The sequence below is a fragment of the Pristiophorus japonicus genome, chromosome 1, assembly GCF_044704955.1.
Source record: "Pristiophorus japonicus isolate sPriJap1 chromosome 1, sPriJap1.hap1, whole genome shotgun sequence".
Lineage (NCBI taxonomy): Eukaryota > Metazoa > Chordata > Chondrichthyes > Pristiophoridae > Pristiophorus > Pristiophorus japonicus.
Genome location: NC_091977.1, coordinates 293552388 through 293573761, shown reverse-complemented (window position 1 = coordinate 293573761; position 21374 = coordinate 293552388). Strand labels below are relative to the sequence as shown.

Below are 21374 nucleotides of genomic sequence, written 5' to 3'. Positions count from 1 at the left end.
TGATCATGCTGGGATTCTGAGGACCAAAGTGAGAGAGTTTCAGGGACACCCATGCTGATGGAATAGATTGCAGGTGAAGTAGAGATGACAGAAGCGATCTGTCAATGGTAAGCGAAGTATTGAGATTGGATAGAGACTTGTGTAAAGACTTGCAGCATTCTGAATCTGTTGTGGAAATGCAGTTTAGAGAAGCTGGTGGTAAAGGGAACATTTATTGATCAGCTGGGAGCTTTGAGTTGACATTTAAGAACATAAGAAATAGGAACAGGAGTAGACCATATGGCCCCTTGAGCCTGTCCGCCATTCAATAAGATCACGGCTGATCTGATCATAGACTCAGCTCCACTTCCCCGCCCCGATTTGAAGCCGTCAACTCATCAGCTGATTCAATGGCCACTGACTTCCCGCCTTAGCTTCACAGACGAGGTCTAGGCACAGTGGGAAATCAGTGCGTGATCTGTCAAATCCAAAAAGCTGGGGAATAAACATTGATAAGTGACTGTAAACAAGCCACTAATGATTTTCACTGCCTCCCCGCCGCTGTGTGTCAGGTCTGCTCAGCGCTGACAGAGCTGACATTGGGAAAGGCGCGTAGCAATGGTTCACAGTGGGGTCCAACCCATTGTGGAAAAATTTCCCACCCGACTCGCCACTAATCGCACCCGCTGACCCCCCACAAAATCCAACCCTTTAAGTAAGTTTATACAAGTATTGGCCCGGATTAAGATGTTTAAAATGATTGATCAGAAAATGTAATTTTTATTGAGGTTAATGCAATGAAGGAACTCATGAATAAAATTGCAATTTATAATTATTACAGTCTTGTTGGCTGTATCTCAGAATTTGTTTTGCTGGAATGTGATTGGGTAGAAATTTTTTTTGTGTAATGGGGGAAAAAGCTTTACATAAATTGGTGCGTGGATAGACTGGAGAAGCTCCTTACAGCAGAGAAGATTGAGAGGAGATTTGGTAGAGGTGTTCAAAGTCATGAGGGTCCAGACAGAGTGAAATCATCCACCACCTGAAACGGGTCGCATCCTCCATTTTTGGACGTTTTTCTCCGGCGCAACCCATGCGACGGAGGTGCCGTTGATATTTGGCAGTTGAAGGTTTTTTTCGGTCGGAGTAGAAGTCGTGGCGACTGAGGGGTGGAAGTGCCCTTGCTAGCGGGTCACCCGCCCCGACCAGTCATCAGCGCCGCGCTGATGCGTAACAACGTCTCAGTTAAAGGGAAGGGCCACTGCGAACTCTGCATACTTTTTAGATAGGTTCACTGGGCCACCAGGGTGGGTTTCGGACTGGGCCAACAGCCTAGCACCCAAGAGGGGGTGCCAGGTTGCCTGTTGGTGGGCCAGCCAAACCCGGGAGCAAAATTGTCCAGCTGACCTGGCAGTCGGCTGACAATCAAAAATAAAATGGCGTCGCCGGCAGCGCCACCTCCTCTTTAAGGGCGGCCACGATGCTGACCACTAAGAAAAAGCTGTCAGGGTCACCGATCAGTGGTGGCGTCGCTCCCGCAGGGCAATTCCACAAAAGGGGATATTTCCCACCGGGCAATTTCATGAAGGGGTCGTCGCCGATTGGTGCCCCCGACAGCTTTTTCTGTTGGTGAACACCGCGGCAGGAAAACGGGCAGAGCAGTTCCCTACACCACTCCGACCCTGAGGATGGATTATTTAAAAAATGGTGGCCCCTCCGCGGAGAGTCGGTGGCCATTCTGCGCCGCCCCCTGGCCGCCACTTTCAGGCAGCTAATGGCCTTATCGGGAGGGGCAATTGCAACCCCAGTAGATACACAGAAACTGTTCCCATTGGCAGAAAGGTCGAGAACCAGAGGACACAGGTTTAAGGTGATTGGCAAAAGAACCAAAAGCGACATGAGGAAAAACGTTTCTAGACAGTGAGTAGCTAGGATCTGGAATGCACTGCCTGAAAGGGTGGTGGAGGCAGACTCAATCGTGGCTTTCGAAAAGGAGTTGGATAAGTTTCTGAAGGAAACCAATTTGCAGGGCTACAGGGAAAGGGCAGGGATAAGTGGGACTAGCTGAAGTGCTCTTGCAGAGAGCTGGCATGAGCTTGATGGGCCGAATGGCCTTTTCTGTGCTGTAACCATCCTGTGATTCATGATTCTATGATTCATGGTAATGAAAGTAGAACAAAAGTCAAAAATAGCCAAACAGAAAGGAGAAAAATACAACAACATAACCAAGAGGAGAAAGAAAATTGAGCACATGATTGACAACAGACTCGTCATGCACAAGAGACACAAGAAATGTTATTGTAAAACTATTCCTTTAGTTAGATAATCAGAATTATTTGTGCTCCTCAAACATAAATACATTTGATGGTTTATAAATGATTGAAGAATAAAGTCACATGACAATTTGTGGCTCCAAGTCATAAAAACGTGTTAAACCATTTTAGATAAATGGGTTCATCCCTCAAATATAATAGTGGATGGAGAAACTTGCTAGTGATAAATGTGTTAAGTGTTCAGATGATAGCATGCAATGTAATATTCATGCTATTTTGTTTAAAAGTGAATATAATTTGCATTAGTCTTTTTCTATGCTTTGCTGCAATGTCTTAACTATCAGTAATTCTCAAACAACAACTTGCATTAATATAGTGCCTTTAACGGGTGTGATTAACAAACAAAATTTGACAACGAGCCACATAAGGAAATATTAAAACAGGTGACCAAAAGCTTGGCCAAAAAGGTAGATTTTAAGAAGGGTCTTAAAGGAGGGCAGAGAGGTAGAGAGGTGGAGAGGTTTAGGGAAGGAATTCTAGAGCTGAGGGCCTCGGCAGCTGAAGGAACAATGGTGGAGCAAAGAAAATCGGATATACGCAAGAGGCCAGAAGTGGAGGAGCGCACAGATCTCGGAGGGTTATGGGGCTGGAGGAGGTTACAGTGATAGTGAGGGGCGAGACCATGGAGGGATTTGAAAACAAGCATGTGAATTTTAAAATGGAAGCTGTCATGTATTTAACATCTTGCAATGACATAGTCATGTAACTGTAACTCATGTACATTGTACCTGTACCATAGAAATGCACACCCTGACCACAGGGGGTGAACTTGCGGGAGACACTCCTCACCTAGGTTTCCAGGTTTAAAAGGGGAGGTCCCACCCAGGGTCAGCACTCCTTGGTCCTGGCAATAAAAGGTGAAGGTCACAGAGTGACCGTGTCTGATATATCTATGCCTCGTGTGAGTTTGTAGTAAGGGGCAGGGACACTACATTTGGCGACGAGAAACGGGAATCACCGAACAACAAGGATGGCCACCGGTGGCACAGAGGAACGTTACTGTGTGGGTGAGGACTGGGACGACTTTGAGGAAAGACTCCAGCAGAGCTTTGTCACAAAGGACTGGCTGGAAGAGACAGCGGCTGACAAGCGGAGGGCGCATCTACTGACCAGCTGCGAACCACAGACGTATGCACTGATGAAACACCTGCTCGCACCCCAAAAGCAGATGGACAAGTCCTTTGAAGAGCTCAGCCAGCTGATCAGTGAGCATCTCAAGCCGGCGAGTAGCGTACACATGGTCCGGCACCGGTTCTACTCTCACCGGCGCCGGAAGGGACAAAACGTCTCGGACTTCATGGTGGAACTACAGCGTTTGACCAGTCTCTGTAAGTTCTCCGATGCCTGCAGGGGGGAGATGTTAAGGGACTTTTTCATTGGGGCATTAATCATGCCGGCATTTACAGGAAGCTCATAAAGACTAAGGACTTGACTTTAGAAGGGGCGGCATTGATAGCTCAGACCTTTATGACAGGGGAAGAGGAGACCAAGCTAATTTACGCGCGCAGACCTGGTCCAAACGTGGTGACGGACCAGGGAGTTAACATGGTAAATGCGGCTCGGGACGCTGCAGGCAGGCAAGGGCATTTCGAAACCGCCCAGGCAGCAACAGACTCTAGGGTGGGCCTGCAACAAGGACAATGGAAAGGGGATCGGCAATTCACGCCATCTCAAGGAACAATGTGTCCCACGATGGGACCATTAACACCCACCATCAGAGTGCTTAGAAATAGCCAAATGGGCAATCAGAGAGGAATGCCTGGTAATAGTCCTTTTGTTAACAGCAATCTGAATCTCAGCTCATGCTGGAGGTGCGGGGGTAGACACACTGCGAGGATTTGTAATGTCAGTGGACACTTGGCCAAGATGTGCAAAAAGGCAGTAGCGAGGCTAATCTGCGAGACAGAGGAACCAGACGAGGGGTCTGCAATGCAGGATGAGGCCTGGGGTAAAGCCATAGATGCTGAAGTTCAGCGGGTTCATGTGGCTGACATACACAGCTCATACACTAAAACGGCACTCATGATGATGCAAGTCTTACTGAATGGCATCCCGTTGCACATGGAGCTGGATATGGGAGATTATGGCCACACAGAGCTAGCAGGCCCAAACTGGAACGCATTGAGACGCAGCTACAAACGTACACCAAAGAGATCATCCCAGTGCTGGGCAGTGCAAACTTGGTGGTAACACATAATGGATTACAGAACCAGCTGCCACTCCGGATCGTTCCGGGAAATGGCTCCGCGCTTTTGGGGAGGAGTTGGTTAGCTGAGATGAATTGGAAATGGGGGGATTTCCACGCCATTTCATCCGTGGAGCGAAGTTCATGCTCACAGGTCCTGCAAAAATTCGGGTCACTGTTTCAACCTGGTGTCGGAACTTTCAAGGGCACTAAAGTAGTGATACGCATCACTCTGGACGCCAGACTAGTGCACCACAAAGCCAGAGCAGTGCCGTATGTGATGCGTGAAAAAATTGAATGTGAACTGGACAGGCTGCTCAGTGAGGGCATAATTTCGGCCGTTGAATTCAGCGACTGGGCAAGTCCCATCGTTCCCATCCTCAAAGCAGATGGCTCGGTTCGGATTTGTGGCGCCTACAAAGCCACCATCAACCGAGTATCGTTGCAAGACCAATACCCGCTTCTGAGAGCGGAGGACCTTTTTGCCACGCTGGCAGGTGGCAAGCTGTTCACAAAGTTGGACCTTACTTCGGCCTACATGACTCAGGAACTGGCTGAAGAATCCAAGCTTCTGACCACCATCACGACACACAAGGGATTATTTGTCTACAACAGGTGTCCGTTTGGCATTCGTTTGGCAGCAGCCATCTTTCAGAGAAACATGGAAAGCTTGCTCAAATCCATTCCTGGAATGATCGTATTCCAAGACGACATTCTTATAACGGGTCGAGACACCGAAGAACACCTCTGCAACCTGGAGGAGGTGCTACGCCGATTGGATTGGGTAAGCTTGCGGCTGAAAAAGGCCAAGTGTGTGTTTTTGACCCCAGAGGTCGAGTTTTTGGGCAGGAGGATTGTCGCAGATAGGATCCGGTCCACTGAATCAAAAACGGAGGCGATCCGCCGGGCGCCCAGGCCCAGCAACATGTCGGAGTTGTGATCATTCCTGGGACTTTTGAACTATTTTGGGAACTTTCTGCCAAACTTAAGCACTTTGTTGGAGCTGTTACACATGCTCCTGCGTAAAGGTTGTGAATGGTTTTGGGGGGACCGTCAAGAATGCGCTTTCAATAAGGGAGGAACCTGCTGTGTTCCAACAAACTGTTGACTTTGTATGACCCTTGTAAAAAACTGGTTTTAACATGCGATGCGTCATCCTACGGGGTTGGGTGTGTGTTGCAGCAGGGTAACGATGACGGCCGACTTCAACCGGTGGCTTACGCCTCCAGGTCGCTCTCCCAGGCAGAGCGTAGATATGGCATGGATGAGAAGGAAGCACTCGCGTGTGTGTACGGTGTGAAAAAGATGCACCAGTACCTTTTTGGTAGGCAGTCTAGCTAGAGACGGACCACAAGCCGTTAACATCCTTGTTGTCCGACAGCAAAGCTGTCAACGCCAATGCGTCAGCTAGCATACAGCGCTGGGCTCTCATGCTGGCCGCGTATGACTACATCATACGGCACCGGCCAGGCACCGAAAATTATGCTGATACGCTCAGCAGGTTCCCACTGGCCACCACCGAGGGGGCAGCGGAGCAGAGCGCCGAGATGGTCATGGCCATTGAGGCTTTTGACACTGCGGGCTCCCCTATCACAGCTCGCCAGATCAAACTCTGGATCGACAGGGACCCCCTCCTATCCATGATAAAGAAATGTGTCCTGACTGGGGATTGGGCGCCCGCACACAGTGAGTGCCCCGAGGAAGTCAGACCGTTTCAGAGACGGATGGATGAACTCTCCATCCAAGCCGACTGCCTGCTATGGGGAAGCCGGGTAGCCATGCCCCAGAAATTAAGGGAAGCGTTCATCAGGGAACTCCACAGCGAGCACCCTGGCATCGTGTTAATGAAGGCCTTTGCCCGGTCACATGTATGGTGGCCGGGGATTGACTCAGACCTGGAACACTGGGTTCGCAGGTGCACGACGTGTGCCCAGCTGGGCAATGCCCCCAGAGAGGCCCCACTCAGCCTGTGGCCCTGGCCACCAGACCATGGTCACGCATTCACGTGGACTATGCGGGCCCGTTCATGGGGAAAATGTTCCTGATCGTTGTCGATGCATACTCGAAGTGGATCGAGTGCATCATATTGAACTTGTGCATGACATCCATCACCGTGGAGAGTCTGCGTACAGTTTTCGTGACCCATAGCTTGCCAGACATCCTGGTCAGTGACAATGGCCCGTGTTTCAGCAGCCATGAATTCCAGGAGTTTATGTCGGGCAATGGTATCAAGCACGTCCGGACAGCGCCGTTCAAGCCGGCTTCCAATGGCCAGGCTGAACGGGCGGTCCATGTCATAAAACAGGGCATGCTACGGATCCAAGAACCCTCCCTTCAGTACCGCCTATCGAGCCTCCTGCACTCGCTCACGGGGGTCCCGTCAGCGGAACTCCTCATGAAACGCACACTCAAGACGCGGCTGTCCCTCATTCACCCAGCCCTGGCAGACATTGTTGAGGGCAAGCGCCAGTCCCAAACCGAGCTCCATGATCGAAACTCAAGGGGGAGGTGTATAGAAATAAATGACCCAGTATTTGTTCTTAACCATGCTTTGGGACCCAAGTGGCTTGAGGGCACCATAATTGGCAAAGACGGAAATAGAGTCAGGGTGGTCCGACTAAACAACAAGCAGATATGCCACAAACACTTGGACCAAGTAAAGAAAAGGTTCAGCGTAGACACAGAGGAACCTGAAGAAGAGCATGAGATGGCACCCACACCACTGCCAGTGGACGAGCAACAAAGACAGCCCTCAGCATGCACAGTCCCTGCGGCCAGCCCGGACAGGCCGCAACCACTTCAAGTGACAGAGACGCGTGCCGAGGCTCAGCCACCAGAGCCACAACTGTGGCGCTCCACGAGAGAGCATCGACCACATGACAGACTTAACCTCTGAAACAAAAGGACTTAAGTGGGGAGGTGATGTCAGGTATTTAACCATCTTGCAATGACATAGTCATGTAACTGTAACTCATGTACACTGGACCTGTACCATAGAAATGCACACCCTGACCACAGGGGGTGAACTTGCAGGAGACACTCGTCACCTGGGTTTTCAGGTATAAAAGGGAGGTCCCACCCAGGGTCAGCACTCCTTGGTCCTGGCAATAAAGGTGAAGGTCACAGAGTGACCGTGTCTGAGATATCTATGCCTCGTTTGAGTTTGTAGTAAGGGGCAGGGACACTACAGAGGTGTTGCCGGACTGGAAGCCAATGTAGTTCAGCAAGCTCAGGGTTGATAGAGGATTTGGTGCGAGTTATGATACAGGCAGTAGTTTTGGTCGAGCTCAAGGTTACGGAGGCTGGCCAGGAGTGCATTGGAATAGTCGAGTCTAGAGCTAACAAAGGCATGGATGAGGGTTACAGTAGCAGTTGAGCTGAGGCACGGACGGAGATGGGCAATGTTACAGAGGCGAATATAGGCGGTGTTGGTAATGGAGTGGATACGAGGTCGGAAGCTCAGTTCAGGGCCAAATAGGATGCCAAGATTGCGAACAGTCTGATTCGCCTCAGACAGTGGCCAGGGAGAGGGATAGAGTCAGTGGCTAAACTACTGTATATTTCAAACTGTGTGGTTTTAGCTGGTTAAACCCCATCAATATTCCTATGCACACTTCGGAGTTCCACATCCTAGAATCTGCTAACCTTCGCTTAAGCTCTCTGGACTTAAGTATGTCTCTATGGGGATAGAGCATGCACTGTGCATTGGGCGAACATAAATTCCACTGATGTGGATTTCGCTGTATCTTAGTGATATGTTTTCACTTGGTTGGTCAAATAAAGCTACTACGTTGGAGATTAAACTGGAATATTGTAGTGATTTTAATTCTCTTTCCATAGGCTAAGAAGACAGCAGACAAGTTCGCTGTTTGCAATAAAGCGAAGCTCAGTGTATAATCCTGATGATTCTGCAGAAGCAATCAGTGAAGAAGAGGACCTGGAACTCGAAGTGAAATAAGATGCCAGACCAAGTGTAACCACTGTGAAAACAGGAAAATTGGTAAAAGATAGAAAATAAATGACTTCTCTTGAGGGTCAAATATCAAACAAACAATTTCTGTCAAGGGAAAGAATAATGAGATGGCAAAATGTTTGGGATGAATTGAATCAAAGCTCTTAGAGTCCATCTGAGATTTAAGTTACTTGGCAGCAGAATGAAATGATAATTATTTGAGGCATTGGATTCTACAAAAACACTGTTAACATCACTGGTGTGTGGAATATGGCAATATATTTTGAACCATAAAATCATAAACTTTTGTATTCATAGATTCTAGAGATGTACAGTTAACTCAATGCCAAGTGGTCTGTAAATCCAATTTTTAAAAATTAATTCACAGGAAGTGGGCATCACTGACAAGGCCAGCATTTATTGCCCATGAGAAGGTGGTGGTGAGCCACCTTATACAACTGAGTGGCTTGCTAGGCCATTTCAGAGAGCAGTTAAGACATTGCTGTGGATGTGGAGGCATATATAGGCCAGACTGGGTAAAGATGGCAGATTTCCTTTTCTAATTAGTGAACAAGTTGGGTTTTTAATGACAATCCAGCAGATTCATAGTCACCATTAATAATACTGGCTTTGTATTTCAGATTAATTGAAGTAACTGGACTTAAATTCCCCAGCTGCTGTCATGAGATTTGAACTCGTGTCTCAAGATCATTAGTCCAGGCCTCTGGATGACTAGTCCAGTAACATAAGCACTAGGCCACCGTGCTCCTCTCTATGCTAGAAAAAGAAAGGGTAAATTGTGATTCTGCCCTTTGTTCATTAGGCATAACCAGTTACCCATTACTATTTAAGGGGTAAATATGTCCGTCCTTTGTTACTGCTACAATGTGACTGGTTGGTAGTGAGATCAGGCCGTGATACCCCTCGGATCCTGCAAGGATGTGCCTGCCTTCTCTTCAGCATCTATCCCTAACAGCTAACTTAGATCAAGAATGCACTGTGTGATGAATCATGCGTATAAATCTATTTCCTATTGTTTCATGATGCAGTTCCAGTCCACAATACTAACTCGCTCTTTGCCTCACCCAATTCCCAATAATTTCACTCAGAACAGACTCCCATACACGGCATGTGCATTGTAGAGTTGAGCAGGTTGGCCTGAGTGTTGGCCACGCTGTCCTCCCAAGTTTGAATTGCTGCCACAAGGAATTCTCTGTGTTCTCTTGGATCCTCACTCCTTCTGCTGTTCCCATCCGTGTAAAACAGGGAGCGTATCAGTTTCGCTGCTGTTTAGTGATTACATTCTATTCTCAACACTAGGACAGACTTTTATTTTGCCAGTTGGAGTTTGCTTCCTTATCATACTGCTTTTTTAATCATTCCTGGGATATGGTCGTCGCTGGCAAGGCCGGCATTTATGGCCCATCCTAATTGCCCTTGAGAAGTTGGTGATGAGTCCCCTTCCTGAACCGCTGCAGTCCGTGTGGTGAAGGTACTCCCATAGTGCTGTTAGGGAGGGAGTTCCAGGATTTTGACCCAGCGACGATGAAGGAATGGCGATATATTTCCAAGTCAGGATGGTGTGTGACTTGGAGGTGATGGTGTTCCCATGCGCCTGCTGCCCTTGTCCTTCTAGGTGGTAGAGGTCGCAGATTTGGGAGGTGCCGCCGAAGAAGTCGTGGCGAGTGGTACACACTGCTGTTTCTACATTACTGATCTTGCAACTTTTTCTGCTGTTTGTTGCAGAATTTTTGCAACAGTGGGTTATTTCTACAAAGCATTTTTTGTTGACAGCAGCTGCCACCCTCCGCTCTGAGCACCCTGTAGAGCGTGGGTATTCCATCAGGCCTGTCAATGCTACCATGGATTCAAAGGTGTTCAGCGGAGAGAAGAAAGGCAATTGTACCTGCGCCTTAGTCATCTTGTGCCAACTTGGAATTGGTGCAGGAGCCATGTCTTCAGACCCAGATACATCTGCTTTTCCATGTGTGAGAAGAGCTGCCTTCACCATATCCACTTGACAAGGGAGGCTCTGACACTGCTTTGCATTGTACTGACACCTGAGCCATACAGGGACAGCCCTATTGCTCTGAAAACCAGCAAAGAATTCAAATTGTTTTGTGATTGAATCCTTTCAAACCATTATTGGTGATGTTATCGAGGCATCAATCAAGGCACATGTGGCCATCAAAACCTAACAAAAACCCCATGGCACATTAGAATAGAAGAGCATTTCATTCCATCACCATACAGGTGTTGTTGAACTACAGAAACAGAAGAATGCAAGTGGATTGTCAGTAGCCATGATGCCTTCATGTTGTGGCAGCCCATTGACCCACCAACTTCTGAAGGAGTAGGCAGAATAGCCCAGTGAGCTGCTAGGGGGCCAGAGCTACTTCCTGGAGCACCGGCTATTGACAAGAGTGAAGAAGCTCATGTTCCATATGAGTTTGGTTGAAATACAGTTGGCATGCTGAAACAGATTCTGCTGTCTTGTTCAATCATGTTCTGCTCTACTGTCCTGAGAAAATCACTAAAGTTATTAGCATCTGCGACAAAGGAGAAGGAAGAAGAGAAGGCGGGAAAGCTGATGTACAGCCAAGAAAACTGGTGTGTTAATTCTTTGATTTACAGGAATTTCACTCAGGAGCTGCATTTTGTGGCTTTGCAATCCGTCCTTTCTGAATATAAAGGGCTGATTCACAGTCCTATTGGATGTTGCGTAATACAGTAACCCCATTAACAATCTGCACTACCTACTTGCAACAATCTTTACCACTACCTCCAACACTCTTATGGCCTTTCTGAATATACAGGGTGGTAGAAATCAGGCGAGCGGGCAGTAAACATGGCTGGTGGAACTATCTGCACCGATCCTAGTGCCTTCCCGTGGGATCCAATAATAACCTGCTGTTCTGAGCAGGTGAGAGGAACGCCCACCGGAAAGCAGTGGGGTGCTACTTTAAATATGCAGAACTCCAGGCTCCAACGTCGTCATTGGGGCTCAACTGCAATTTTAACTGGAGGCCATGGAGCCTCCCTACCAGGCCAACCTGACGGCAAAAGGAACCGGGGCCAGAAAAGGCAAAGAAAGGTAAGTCTTTTTTTTTTGTTTCGTTCGTCTCCTTGGGTCTCCTTGGCTCCAGGCTTCCCTCCCCTTCCCCTGACCGCAATGCTGTCCTAACCAACCCATGCCATGCCCCTGCTCCAAGCACTCACCTGAGAGCTGGGGACCATTCCCTGGGGTCCCCAACGGTGGCCTTGTGCCATCCGAAATCTCACTCCTGCCCAACAGCCAACTATCGCTTCCCACCAGGTTCAGGCAAATGACCGATACTGCCTGTGCAGATGAGACAACCAGTAGTTAAATTATCCCAGGCCTCATGCTATAGAGGGTCGAACGGTTTCATCAAACAATCATAGATATTTACAGCACAGGTGGAGACCATTTCGGCCCATCATGTCCGCGCCGGGCAACAAAGAGCTATCCAGTCTAATCCCACTTTCCAGCTCTTGGTCCATAGCCTTGTAGGTTACAGTACTTCAAGTGCACATCCAAGTACTTTTTAACTGTGGTGAGGGTTTCTGCCTCTACCACCCTTTCAGGCAGTGAGTTCCAGACCCCCATCATCCTCTGGGTGAAAATATTTTCCCTCAAATCCCCTCTAAACCACCTACCAATTACTTTAACTCTATGCCCCCTGGTTGATGACACCTCTGCTAAGGGAAATACGTCCTTCCTATCCACACTATCTAGGCCTTCGTAATTTTATACACCTCAATAACGCCTCCCCTTAGCCTCCTCTGTTCCAAAGAAATCAAACCTAGCCTATCCAATCTTTCTTCATTGCTAAAATTCTCTAGTCCAGGCAGCATCCTCGTAAATCTCCTCCACACCCTCTCTAGTGCAATCACATCTTTCCTGTAATTTGGTGACCAGAACTGCACACAGTACTCTAGCTGCGGCCTAACTCGTGTTTTATACAGTTCAAGCATAACCTCACTGCTCTTGAATTCTACGCCTTGGCTAATAAAGGCAAGTATTCCGTATGCCTTTTTAACCACCTTATCTACCTGGCTTGCTACCTTCAGGGATCTGTGGGCACGCACTCCAAGGTTCCTTTGTTCCTCCAGCATCTCAGTGTCCTACCATCTGTTGTGTATTCCCTTGCCTTGTTAGCCCTCCCCAAATGCATTACCTCACACTTATCAGGATTGAATTCCATTTGCTGTCTTTGCTGTCTGCCTTGGCACCTCCTCGCACAACTCTCAGTTGGGAGCTAAAGTCAGGGCTTAAATCTATACTGCCTGTGCAGATGAGACAACCAGTATTTAAATTATCCCAGGCCTCATGCTATAAAGGATGTACCACCAGTTTATTTTTCTGTTACAAATATTGGGCTGAATTTTAGCACATAAAAACAAGTGGTTTGGGTCAGATGTTAAAATTTGAACCCTGACCCCAACCTGTCCACTTCCGGGTTTTATGGGGGAGGGACAAGGGGCAGGCAGCCAACCCGCTCCCAGGAGATGGGTTGGTGATTTAAATATGTTAATGAGGCTGGCAGCGTCTGATTTAACATGCTTTGCTGGCCGGGTTTCCTGGGCCTCGGGAACCCCGGCAGCTGAAGTGAGGCGAGGACAGCTTTGGGGGAAAGATATGTGCCTTTAGAGCACTGCTTGTGGGCGAGGAGGAGCAGGAATGCTCCCCCTGAACACCCAAAGCTCTCCCCCATCAGACACCTGAGGCCAGGGATTGGACACACCCTGAGGTCAGGGATCGTTCCTACCTAGTTCAGTGGAGTGCCCCCCAATCAACTGCATGCCAAGCCTGTCAATCAGGTTGACTTCTGGGTGGGGAGCCTGTCAGGGCTAATAGACACATGCTGTACAGTTAAACCTCCACAGCATGTGGCAAAACCTAGACTTATGGGTTTCCTATCAGAAATTACACCCCTCCCTGCCGCCGACATTAACCAATCCAGTCAATATCCACGTTCTGCTTTAATGTTTAGTTCACCGGGGTTTAAGAACATAAGAACATAAGAAATAAGAGCAGGAGTAGGCCATTTGGCACCTTGAGCCTGCTCCACCATTCAGTAATATCATGCTGATCTGATCTTGGACTCAACTCCACTTTCCTGCCTGTTCCCCATAACCCTTGATGCCCCTATATTTCAAGAATATCTCAGCCTTGAATATATTCAATGACTCAGCCTCCACAGCTCTCTAGGGTAGAGAATTCCAAAGATTCACGACCCTCTGAGACAAGAAATTCTTCCTCATCTCCGTCTTAAATGGGCGACCCCTTATTCTGAAACTATGTGCCCTAGTTCTAGATTCCCCCACGAGAGGAAACATCCTCTCAACATCTACCCTGTCAAACCCCCTCAGCATCTTATATGTTTCAATCAGATCACCTCTCTTTCTTCTGACCTCCAATGAGTACAGGCCCAACCTGCTCAACCTTTCCTCATAAGGCAACCCCTTCATCCCAGGAATCACCCAGTGAACCTTCTCTGAACTGCCTCCAATGCAAGTATATACCTCCTTAAATAAGGAGACCAAAACTGTGCACAGTACTCTAGGTATGGTCTTACCAATGCCCTGTACAGTTGTAGTAAGACTTCCCTACTTTTATACCCCATCCCCCCTTGCAATAAAGGCCAACATTCCATTTGCTTTCCTAATTACTTGCATATTAACCTTTTGTGTTTCATGTACGAAGACCCCCAGATCCCTCTGAACCGAAGCATTCTATAGTCTCTCCGCATTTAAATAATATTTAGTTTTTCTATTCTCCCTACCAAAGTGGATAACCTCACATTTTCCCAGATTATACTCCATCTGCCAGATTTTTGCACTTGGTAGGAGTGTCAATTATGTGTTTTCTTCTTCCTAGTTTTGTGTACATTCTAAATGCCATCTCAGTGGACCAGCGATGGGGGCAGGATCTTGTGACTAAGCTGCAGAAGAATTCCATCTTTCTGCAAGGTCAATCAGTGATTCGGTGTTGGCTGGCTGTTCCTGTTCCTTCTCTGTCTCTTTTGTGGTTCTCCGAGAGCCTTGCTGAATGGGTCAACACCCTGAGAGGTAAATCATCCCTGCCCTTTGCTCTTACGCTACTGCTGTTGGGTGCCCCTTGCAGATAACTTGGGATCTGTGTGGGGACAGATCCTTGGCTGCCACTAAGGAGTGTAAAGCCTGCCATCAAGTTGATCCCTTCACCACTGGTGGGCCAGAAATGAGATTTTCCTGCAAACTGGAGACCAAAGTCTCAATAGCTGCAGGAACATAATTGGCCAGCAGAGCAGCAGAGCAGCGTTGGACTCTTTGTCCTCGCAGACGTAACTGCGCATGTCCCTGAATTTGTTACTTGTTCCATGGAGCTTTGCAGGTATCCACAACCCTCTCATATTCCTGCATAGATATTGGAGCTGCACTGCTGAATATTCTTCACTGCTCCATGCAGGCAACCTGAAATGACTGCATGAAATACTTCTGCTGATTAACAGGTACAGCTCTGCGTATAGCTGTGTAAAGTGTGAATCCATGGGTCTCACAGCAGATGCCCTAACCCTCCCTTCTTGTCGCTGCTTGTCTGCTGCCACGTCCACTTGCTTCTCCTCACTGATGCTCATTGATTCAGCGGCTCCTAACCCTCAAGCCTCTATATTGGATTCCCCTTGAGTGAATGTATGTGGGCTGGTGTTGAGGGGCGCAGGAGTGCTTGGTTAGTGCTCATGTGTGGTACCAGCTGTTTACTTCCATTAGAAGGATTATCACTTTTTAAGTTGACACATTTTTGTTAACTTTATCTTGACACTCTTCCTTAATCCAGAGAATTCCTTGTTTGCTTGCATGGCCTACGAATGTGCTGGACTGAATTGAATCTGTTGGCCAATTTCCTTCCATGCTTGATGCTCATTGGTCTGGTTCGGAGGATTCCTTTTGGCCCTAGAAGTTGCCACTTTCCTCTGGTCCACCTTCTACAACAGCACATGCAGAGTCTTCTTGTCAAAGGAGGCAGTACTGGCACTTGGTCCTGAGTGCATAGCTATTGTCTTCCTCATCCACCAGACATGCACGGAACATCATTTAATTTTGGTTATAATGTGACCTGGTCAAATCTGGAGTGGTCCATCTCCACACTCCACCAACAACAACATCAAGAACTTGTATTTATATGGTTCCTTTAATGTAGAAAGACATCCCAGCAGAGACATAATCAGAAACAGGAGATATAAGGAAGGGTGGCAAAAAGTTTGATTAAAGACATGGATTACAAGGAGGACCTTAACGGAGGAGAGGAAAGTGGAGAGGCAGAGGGAATGGGGGTGGAAGGACATTGCAGAGAGTTGGGCCTAAGCAGCTGAAAACATGGCTTCCAATGGTGGGACGACGGGCTAGAGTCAGAGGAATAGAGATTTGGCAGAGATGGGAGGTTGTAGGGCTGGAGGAAGTTACAGAGATAGAGAGGGCCAAGGCCATGAAGTGATCTAAATATGAAGATGAGAATTTGAGATTTCAGGCATCTGTGGCCTGGGAGCCAATATTAGTCAATGAGAACAGAAGTGATGGGTGAGTGGGACCTGGTGTGGGATACAAAAGGGTTTGCAGAATTTTGTATGAGCTGAAGTTTATGGAGACTGGAAGGCCAGCCAGCAGAGTAATGCATTAGTCAAGTCTGGAGGTGACATCAGTGTACATGTAGGTTTCTGCAGCAGATGGACAGATACGGACAGTGATACAGAGGTGGAGGTAGGTGGTCTTTATGATGGAAAGGATATGGGATTGGAAGCTCAGCTTGGAGTCAAATCAGATGCCTAGGTTATGAACTGTCTGAGACAATGCCAAGGAAAGAGATGAAATTGGTGGTAAGTATATGGAATTTGTGATGGATTGTCAAAGGTGACAGCTTTAGTCTTCCCAATTTTTAACTGGTCAGAATTGCAGTGCATCCGAGACTGGATATTAGACAAGCAGTCTGAAAACACAGAGGCAGTGGAAAGGTCGAGAGAGCTGGGTGTTATCAGCGTATATATGGAAGCTGACCCCCTCCTATGGATGATGTCAATAAGGAGAAGCCTGTAGATGAGGAACAGGAGAGGACCAAGGATAGATCCTTGAAGGACTCTAGATGTCACAATGAGGGAGAAAAGTAATTGCTGGAGATGCTCTGGTAACGACTGGCGGTAGGTAAGAGTGAAACCATATGAAAGTGAAGCGGCACAGAGCTGGATAATGGAGGAGAGGCAGTGGAGGAGGATGGTGTGGTTGTTTTTTTCAAGACTGCAGGGAGGTCTGGGAATATGAGGAGGGTGAATGGACCACAGTCACAGAGGATACCATTTGTGACTTTACTTAGGGCCATTTCTGTGCTATTGGGGGAAGTTGGCAACCAGTTTGGTGAGATTCAACTTGGAGTTGTGGGAAAAATAAACATGGATTGAGGAAGCAGTAACCTGTTCAAGCACTTTGGAAAGGAAAGGGAGGTTGGAGATTGGTTAATAGTATGCAAGGTCTGAGGAATCAAGGGTTTTTTTTGGAGGAGGGGGTTGATGAAGGTGGTTTTGAAAGAGAGGGGGACAGTACCTGAGGAGAGGGAACTATGTATAATGTCATTTAACAGAGGGACTTAGAAAGAAAATTGGGCGGTCAGCAATCTAGTGGCAATGGACTCAAGGAAGCAGGTGGTAGGTCTCATGGATGAAACAAGCTTGGAGAAAGCATGAGGGGAGATTGGAGCTAAACTAGAGGTTTCAGGTGTTCCAGGCTAGGGTAGAATTAGCCTGGGCAGAGGTTGGGCTTGGTGGGCAAGAGGAATGGTGGGGAAAGCAGCAGAGGCAATTGAACAAATAGTTTCAATGTGAAGTGACAAAAAAAGTCCATGAGCTGCTTAGACTTGTTATAACCTAGTGGGTTATCTTTGCTTTCTAGGATGATTCTGAGTACAGTACCAACACAGAAACTCATTTGACATTTTCCCCACCGCAGGGCAATCAGTCCTTGTATGTAAATTTCTGTTATTCAGAAACCTCGCTATTCCATTGCAATTTGTTATCAATATCAGTTGAATTAACAAATGAATATCATATATGCAGCGAGAGGCATCATCTGTACCCCGGTTTAAGCACACTTTCATTAGTGTACATTTCTTTTGTGCTCTCTATTATAATGTATTATAAAAAGTTTGCTAGACTGATACAGGCTGCACTGTAATCCACACTGCTTAATCATTGTAGCACAAGCCAGCGCAAGTACCTGTTTTGTTAAAATTATTTGACCATTTTTGGCTATGTTACAGATATTAAAAAAAATTGCAACTCAGTTGTGTTGATTGGTCATTCCATCTTATTGGAAAGCACTGTAATTAGTTTCATTAATCTTCCATATTTTCAGGGTGAACTATAAGAATGATTGGGCAGTGTAATATATTCTGCAGGGAGAGTAGAAGGGCAGTCAGGTGAAAAGTACACAGGTAAGATGCCCTCTACCTATATATCAAGTGTGAATTCATTTAGTTTAATTTTAGTTTGCACCCTCCAAAGATTAATCTTTTTTTTTATGACAGTGGAGTTATTTTATAAAACATTCAGGCTGTTGTAGCAGGAACTATTTGAAATCAAAATTATATTTTGGAGGCGGTTTTAACCCTGCCCGCCCAGCAGTAACACTGCACGATACACAGCGTTCTTGACACGCTCCTGTCTGCCACCATTTTAACCGTATGCTTTTCAGCCTCAACCAAGGCTCCCACCAGACATAGGCAGGAGGCTCATGAATACATGTACATCAGGGTCCCATCACGCAATTTGGACCCCTTTTTAATATAAGTCCCGGCCAGCACTCAACCCGCCAGTAAAACTGAGCGGGATTGGTCCCTCAGGGTCCTGCAGCAGTATTTAAAAGGGCACTCACCTGCAGGTAATTGGAGCACATGATCTGTGAGCCATTGTTCTTTTTGGATTGACAGAAGAGTTTCCAGTTTCCACATAATTTCTTTCTCACATTGGGCCAAAGATGCCTCCGACTGAAAAAAAATGTACGAAAGTACCTGGTGGTCCTGCTGGAACAAACACTTGCACTCCAAGGCCTAGCTGTGCAGCCCAACTTAGGGGCCCATGTATTCCAGGAGCATTTGGACATCCTGGGATCACGTGATCCTGGACCACCAATCACAATGTAGTATCTCATTCACAGCAATGGGAGCTCTGAGCTCCGAGCCCCCATTACTATCAATGAGAACGTTATGTATTCAACTGTCATTGTAACCCATGTATAAACTGACCTAAGTTGTACACTGTGAGAACATTAACCACTAGGTGGTGAACTTGTGGGAGACACTCCTAACCTGGACTTTCAGGTATAAAAGGGGAAGCTCCACCCACCTTCATCACTTCAGTGTTAGCAAATAAAGGTAACTGGTCACAGAGTGACCTTCTCTCAAGTATGGGCCTTGTGTGCATTTATACATTATAGTAAGGACATATTATTGGCGACGAGAAACTGGGATTTAAACCACGCGAGCATGGCCACTAGCAGCACAGATGAGAGGTACTGTGTTGGTGATGATTGGGACGATTTTATTGAGAGACTACAGCAAAGTTTCGTCATCAAGGAATGGTTGGGACAGGATTCGGCCGACAAACACAGGCTTCATCTCCTGATGGTTTGTGGAGCCAGTACTCCCTGATGAAGGACCTTCTAGTGCCAGAGAAGCTGGTGGACAAAACTTTTGAAGGGCTCAGTAAGTTGATCGGGGAGCACTTTAAACCGGTGAGCAGCATGCACATGGCGAGATACCAGTTTTACACGCACCGGCGGCGAGAAGGGCAAAGTGTTCCAGACTTCGTGGCAGACCTCCGGCGACTGGCGAGCCTATGTAAGTTCACAGATGCATGCAGAGTGAAGATGCTGCGAGGCTTTTTTATTGAGGGCATCGGGAAACTGATTGAGACCAAAGACTTGACCCTGGAAACGGCGGCTTTGATGGCCCAGACATTTATCTCAGGGGAGGAAGAGACCAGAATGATGTTTGACAAAAATCTTGGCTTAAATGCAGCAAATGGACAGGGAGTCAACATTGTTAACGCGGGACACAGTTCTCCAGGCAGGCAGGGGCAATCGGACATGCCCGAGCATGTAGTCGAATCCAAAGGGGGAATTCAACAGAGACAATGGCTAGCTGAATGGCGATTCATGCCATCGCAAGGGACAATGCGGCCAGTAATGGGGCCATCAACACCTGTCAATGGTACGCTTAAGGACAGTTACACAGACAGTCAGAGACGATTGACTGGTAATGGACCTTTTGTTTCCAACAACGGCTCATGTTGGAGGTGTGGAGGCAAACACCCAGCCAGAGCTTGCAGGTATCAGCAATATACCTGCAGAAACTGCAACGTCAGCGGTCACTTGGTGCGTGTGTGCAGGAATTCTGCAGCCAGGTTGATGTACGAGGAGGATGAGCCCGATTTAAGCCCTAAGGTCAAATGGACACTGGGGGAAAGCGCTGGAAGCTGAAGTTCAGCGAGTTCATGTGGAGCATATATACAGTTCATACACCAGGACACCACCGATAATGATGAACGTGCTCCTCAATGGCATCCCAGTATCAATATAGCTAGACACAGGGGCCAGCCAGTCCCTGATGAGCATCAAACAGTTTGACAAGTTGTGGGCGTTCAAGGCCAGGAGGCCAAAATTATTGCCGATTGATGCACAGCTACGGACATACACAAAGGAGATCATTCTGGTGCTAGGCAGCGCCACGGTAGTCGGGACCCACAAAGATTTGGAGAACAGATTGCCATTCTGGATTGTCCCAGGGGATGGTCCCGCACTACTGGGGAGGAGTTGCCTTGCTGTCATGAACTGGAAATGGGGCGATGTCAATGCAATTTCTTCTGTGGAGCAAGTATCATGCTCACAGGTTCTGGACAAATTTGACTCATTATTTCAACCCGGCATCGGCACTTTCATGGGGGCCAAGGTAGTGATCCACTTAAACCCGGACGCCAGGCCAGTACACCACAAGGCCAGAGCGGTGCCGTACGTGATGCAGGAAAAGATAGAAGGCGAATTGGACCGCCTGCTGAGGGAAGGCATCATCTCGCCAGTCGAATTCAGTGACTGTGCGAGCCCGATTGTGCCGGTGCTCAAGACAGATGGGTCGGTCAGGATATGTGGTGATTACAAGGCCACCATCAATCGTGTGTCACTTCAAGACCAGTACCCACTACCGAGTGTGGAGGACCTCTTTGCGACGCTTCCGATGGCAAAGTTTTTTCAAAATTGGACCTGACCTCACCTTACATGACCCAGGAGCTGGCGAGTGAGTCGAAGAAGCTGACCACCATCACGACACACAAGGGGTTGTTTGAGTACAACAGAAGTCTGTTCGGGATTCGCTCGGCCGCCGCGATCTTTCAACTAAATATGGAAAGCCTCCTCAAGTCGATTCCAAGGGTGGTGGTTTTTCAAGACAACGCCCTCATCATGGGTTGTGATACTGAAGAACACCTCCACAACCTGGAGGAGGTGCTACGCAGACTGGACCGGGTAGGGCTGCGACTGAATTGCGTCTTCCTAGCTCCAGAGGTAGAATTCCTGGGGATGAGGGTAGCAGCAGACGGGATCAGACCTACTGCGTCCAAAACGGAAGCGATCCAGAGAGCACCCAAACCCCATAACACAATGGAGCTGCGTTCGTTCCTGGGGTTCCTGAACTATTTTGGTAACTTTCTTCCCAAATTGAGCACGCTGCTAGAGCCGCTACACATGCTCCTATGCAAAGGTTGTGATTGGGCCTGGGGGGACAGCCAGGAAAGGGCTTTTGATACAGCACGGAATTTGTTCTGCTCCAACAATCTGTTAATGCTATATGACCCATGTAAGAAACGTGTTTTAACGTGCAATGCGT

General features: G+C 47.7%; 1 protein-coding gene across 1 annotated transcript in view; it reads left to right on the top strand.

The window, feature by feature from the left end:
- The window catches only part of LOC139270881 (coiled-coil domain-containing protein 102A-like), a 760459-nt gene extending 750621 nt beyond the window's left edge, over nucleotides 1–9838 (top strand). Inside the window, exon 8 of the mRNA XM_070888470.1 lies at nucleotides 8338–9838. Within this exon, the coding sequence (XP_070744571.1) occupies nucleotides 8338–8455 (118 nt within the window). The 3' untranslated portion in view covers nucleotides 8456–9838. The remainder of the gene's footprint in view (nucleotides 1–8337) is intronic.
- The last annotated feature ends 11536 nt before the right edge of the window (nucleotides 9839–21374 follow it).